The sequence below is a fragment of the Haliotis cracherodii genome, unplaced genomic scaffold (assembly GCF_022045235.1).
Source record: "Haliotis cracherodii isolate W230 unplaced genomic scaffold, xgHalCrac1.p SCAF_11, whole genome shotgun sequence".
NCBI lineage: Eukaryota > Metazoa > Mollusca > Gastropoda > Lepetellida > Haliotidae > Haliotis > Haliotis cracherodii.
The window spans coordinates 5,454,158-5,458,862 of record NW_027266266.1 but is presented as its reverse complement, the minus strand read 5'-3'; the positions used below and the strand labels follow the sequence as shown (position 1 = coordinate 5,458,862).

The 4,705-nt window shown below is 39.4% G+C and overlaps 1 protein-coding gene across 1 annotated transcript; it reads right to left on the bottom strand.

The window, feature by feature from the left end:
• Positions 1–973: 973 nt before the first annotated feature.
• Positions 974–4,067, bottom strand: LOC139455285 (uncharacterized). Its single transcript, XM_071236837.1, has 5 exons — positions 3,681–4,067; positions 2,984–3,157; positions 2,551–2,652; positions 1,952–2,132; positions 974–1,062 (listed from the first exon to the last, which is right to left on the bottom strand). The coding sequence occupies exons 1-5, from the start codon at positions 4,065–4,067 to the stop codon at positions 974–976; spliced, it is 933 nt and encodes a 310-aa protein (XP_071092938.1).
• Positions 4,068–4,705: the final 638 nt, after the last annotated feature.

Below are 4,705 nucleotides of genomic sequence, written 5' to 3'. Positions count from 1 at the left end.
AACATTTGTTTGAACCTGTTTAACGATACATTTAGTTATTATAATATTCATTTAATATCCTTCGCCTTTCTCTGTTAGATGTCTTCTCACTGTTGTCTAACAGAGAAAGGTTAGGACAGTGACGCCAGTGATCAAAGGTTTCCTGATAAGTGTTGTGATCTTAGGAATTAGGTTCGTTGAGTTAATATTTCCCTGTTATTTTATTGACAAACCATGACAGAACTTCAATATTGTTCGAAGCCCTCGTTCGTAACATGTAGCTACTACTACATGTTGTAAACGTGCCAGGTTTTATGATTTAAATTATTGTATCCACTGCATGTCCATTCCTATTGACATGAACGTTTGAATGACAAAGGTGATTGCGGCCTTATCGCTGTTCTACTTTGTTATATTTGTGAAATTGTGTCTGTCGCAGTGAGTGAGTGAGTGACATGGCGCAGGGTGGTGATGTGGGCAGTGCCGCCATTTAACTTTGAAAGTATAGCATAAGCTAATGTATTTAGGCAATTTAGACCCCCAAATATGACAAGTCTATACTTTAGACGTTAGATGAATGTGCGATGATGTTCGTTTCTGCCAAGTATTTCAGTTACAGCTTGGTTTTCTGAATGCATTGAAAATATTGTAATGGCAAACTTGATTCACACACCCAGGAGCTAACTGCAAGGCATGTGCCATACAAATCAATAAGGCAGTTCTAAAAACGCCTCTGTTTCTCAGCAATGTGTACAAAACAGTGAACAAGTAGTCTCATCGTCAGTAAAAAAGTGTATTTTTCTCATTTCTCAAAATATTCAGGAATATCATTACAAAACAAAATGTACATGTAGTGTTTGGCAGTTCCTACAATTGACAAGTCCATTAATTCAATTGATATGTTCTAAGATACCATGATGAGAGTAGCTTTTAGTTTCCGCTCTTTCAGAAACAGCCAGGATTTCTGGAAAACACTGAATATAGGAATTTTTTATTATAGTGAAAATGTAGACTTTAGATAGATATCTACTTTGCCGTTGATTGACAAGAACGTCACAGGGTCTAGATCTGTTACGTCGTCACCTACAAAACATAAAAGAGTATATATATAAAATATACTTCTATGCATGTAAAGTCGTAGGTATGGTGGAAGGGGGGTGACAGAATGGTAGAAACAGTGATATATATATATATATATATATATATATATATATATATATATATATATATACATACAGAGAGAGAGACAAAGAGAGACAGACAGAGAGTAAGAGGGGAGAGAAAGAAACAATGAGAGATGGAGTGAGTGAGATTGATGGAGCAGGAGAGCGGCGTTTTTCATTGTTAACAGATCATACATAGGTTACAGGTGAAGAATTGATTATATCGTTATTACAGGACAATCTTAAAGTAAGTGAGTATGTCAGATGGGATTATCGCCGTTGAACAGTAATTCAATCACGGCGTGTCAGCTCGATGTGGGGAGGAAGTCCGAAGTGACCGACGAGCACAGGTTTGGCGCTGACAAACTGAGAAACATCATCAGGGGCGAACCGGGATTCGAACCCACTATCATAGGTGTCTGGCGTGGCAAAGGGAAGTAATGCTGCATAGCATATTTCAAAGACAAACTGAGACATCCATGTTGACCGCCAACCAACCTATCCCTCACACACACACACACACACACACACACACACACACACACACACACACACACACACACACACACACACATACACACACACACACACACACACACACACACACACACACACACACGGCCGAAAAGATAATTTCCGTAGCAGAAAAGGTACATGGTCTTAAAAGGCATGTATGTTTAGAATAACTGGTATGCGCACCGAACAAGAACAAGACTGTTCGATGTGTATTGTGTTCAAGGTGCCAGAAGAATGAAAGCAGCAAAGCGCCATATGTATAATGCTAGCGGAAATATCCTTTCATTTCTCACCAATTTGTACTGTTGTCGTGGCGTCGATGATGATAGCTGGTGTAGTGCGTCGTCCCTGGCAGATCTGGTACAGGGCAGGTGAGGTCGAATTGAAAGCTACCAGCTCAGCATCTGTCATCTTATCATCTGTCTTCATTATATATTCTTCATCATTATCTGGTGTTGTTACGAGCTGAGACATCTTCAAAAAATAAAATAATCCCGTCAGTGGACATTTACAACATATGAAACAGTGTATCTTGTTAGAACACGTAGGAACAATTGGATATACTTTTTGATTTCAGCTTTGAACCAGGAATGTTTAATATACCAAAACGTAATTTTCCATTAACCTCCGAACCAAACGAAAACTTCCTTTTTTCAAACATTGTACTCATAATTTTCACCGCGCTTTTACCTTTTACGTCCAATAGAATCTGTTTCGTTGAATAATTGAGACTGGTTATTATCTGGCATTGAGGTCTTATTTTTATTCATGTTTACTTAAGTAGGCGCTGCTTCAACCGTGTCATTAGCCAGTACCTTACAGGTGTATTTCAATTTTATGAAGCTGAAGATGTCATGGTGGTGGTGTCAGCATTTTAAAGATAAACACTTACATTTCTACCACTGATTGAGTCGACCGCTGCGTTGAAGTCTGAAATGGGGAACACCAGACAGACTTTGGTGTTGTTTATCCTGAGTCGAGCTGCAGCCACTCCCTGTAATGAAGATCAACACCTGAAATGTTTGGGGCTCGAGTACGTCTTCGGGAGTGCCAGTAATTAAAATGGAGGAAAGCTTTGTATAGTGGCTGTTACATTTTGTTCAAAATTCAAGACCAGTATGAAATGAATCGATCATGTTATCGCCTTGCTTTTACACACACAAAATATTAGTCATTTAGTAGTTAATGTATGCAAGTTAATGAATAAACAACTTGTTTTTATTACAACTGAGATGACACTTCAGTGAAAATCAAAGTGTTATCACACCAACTTCTGAATGCTACTCAAGTCTCTCATCAATAAAAGAATAAATGAAAATAGTTACGTTTTGAAAGTCATAAGCTGAAAATGCGGATGAAATATTAGAATTCATCAGCCTTCTGTCAAATGATGACAGAATAATGAATTCCGAGGTCCTGTTGAACTTAGCTGACTCCTTGATGGTGATATTTGCGTCCACCATACGTAGCCATTGTCGACGCTCGGCGCCCATTCCAAGCTGGAACAGTGTTTAAGGAAACTGATAATTGCAATCATCAACGTTATGAACTCGTAATTGAATTAAATGTTTTCATTCTAAATGGTTACCACATGATAGATATGTATTTCATTTTTGTCTTCGGTGTGAGTGAGTGAGTATGGTTTTACGCCAGTGTTGGCAATATTTCAGCACTATTACGGCTGGAGACACCAGAAATGGGCTTCACACATTGTAACCACTAGGCTACACCCTCGCCTCCCCCATTTTGGCTAGTGTAGCACATATAAGGTAATAAACCTTAAGATCTCTTGTAGAACTGGTATGCATAACACGCATAAAATCAATTGATGAGTGAGTTAGTGAGTGTAACAGATAACACTATTTCAGTTATTTGAGAACTCAAGGTCTTTGATCTCATGTGTGCGAAAGAAAACAAATGGGAGGAGATCATAGACCATACACAACAGACACGGTTTTAACGAATAAAGTATAGTATCAAGTAAGGAAAAGCCTATGAAAATATTGTATCGAAAAAACTTACTGCAGCCATAAATGGATTTCTGATCGGGCCTCCTCGCCCAAGTGGCTGGCGCCGCCCAGTTGTGGGTCCTCGCCTTTCAGGTCGTCGTCCCCATGATGAACGTCCTCGTCCACCCAATCTTTGTCCTCTTCCTGTAGGTCGTCCTCCACCCGGTCTTTGTCCTCTTGCTCCAAATCCTCGTCCACCCGACGGAAGGCCAGACCCACCCAATCGGCTATCACTCCCTACAGGTCCTCTTCTAGAGCCACGTATTGCAGGTCTACCACGCCCTGGGGAGTCTTTGGGTGTTAAGCTATTTGAACTGTTCCTTCGCCACCCACCTCTTCCAAACGAATGCACGCATGCAAGACAACTTAAGGTAACCAGCAGAACAAGCGTGATCCTCATGTCTAACTTTGCAAGCCAACTATTACACGGTAATGAGACTTATCGACGTGGTTGTCGACATAAAAATGAAATGTATGGTGATATACTTGTCTTATATACTAAAGGATTTGGTGTCTCGTGGAGATTTATTGGATCATATATGCATGATTGAGTACATAAACAAATCTGACGTCAACATAGTCATTCATCTCCGACGTTTGGCATGAAAAGCCACCGGAGATCCTTTGCATTTACAATGTCATAATGAGATTGATTTTGTAGATGTCAAGTAGCGTTCAAGCGGAATGCCATCGGGAAATGTTAAATGTAAATAATCTAACAGGACCCCTTGAGAGACATATTTTTCGGAATACAAAGGACAGTCTACTTTGAATGTTATGTCAGCAAGACACAACATTAATGTCTTGAATCTTCGTCATATTTGTATAATGTTGTCAAAATTAATGTATTTTTCTTCAAGTTTTTAACAACTTCAAATATATTCTACAACTTGATATTTCCCAACTCGACATAGGTTTCAGGACTTGTATAATAATATGTAGCGCTCTGGGATGCAAGTTGTGGAAACCAGTCAAACGAGCTTGAGGCATTAAATGTTAGGTCACTGTTCTTTGTGATCAACACGCAGGACACTTATC

Bases quoted from the DNA above. Each gene is read 5' to 3' on its own strand.
- LOC139455285 (XM_071236837.1), bottom strand. From the start codon at position 4,067: ATGAGGATCACGCTTGTTCTGCTGGTTACCTTAAGTTGTCTTGCATGC. The intron at 3,158-3,680 runs GTAAGTTTTTTC...ACACTGTTCCAG, and splicing joins GAAATCCATTTATGGCTGCA to CTTGGAATGGGCGCCGAGCG. The intron at 2,653-2,983 runs GTAACTATTTTC...TCTTCATTACAG, and splicing joins CAGCTTATGACTTTCAAAAC to GGAGTGGCTGCAGCTCGACT.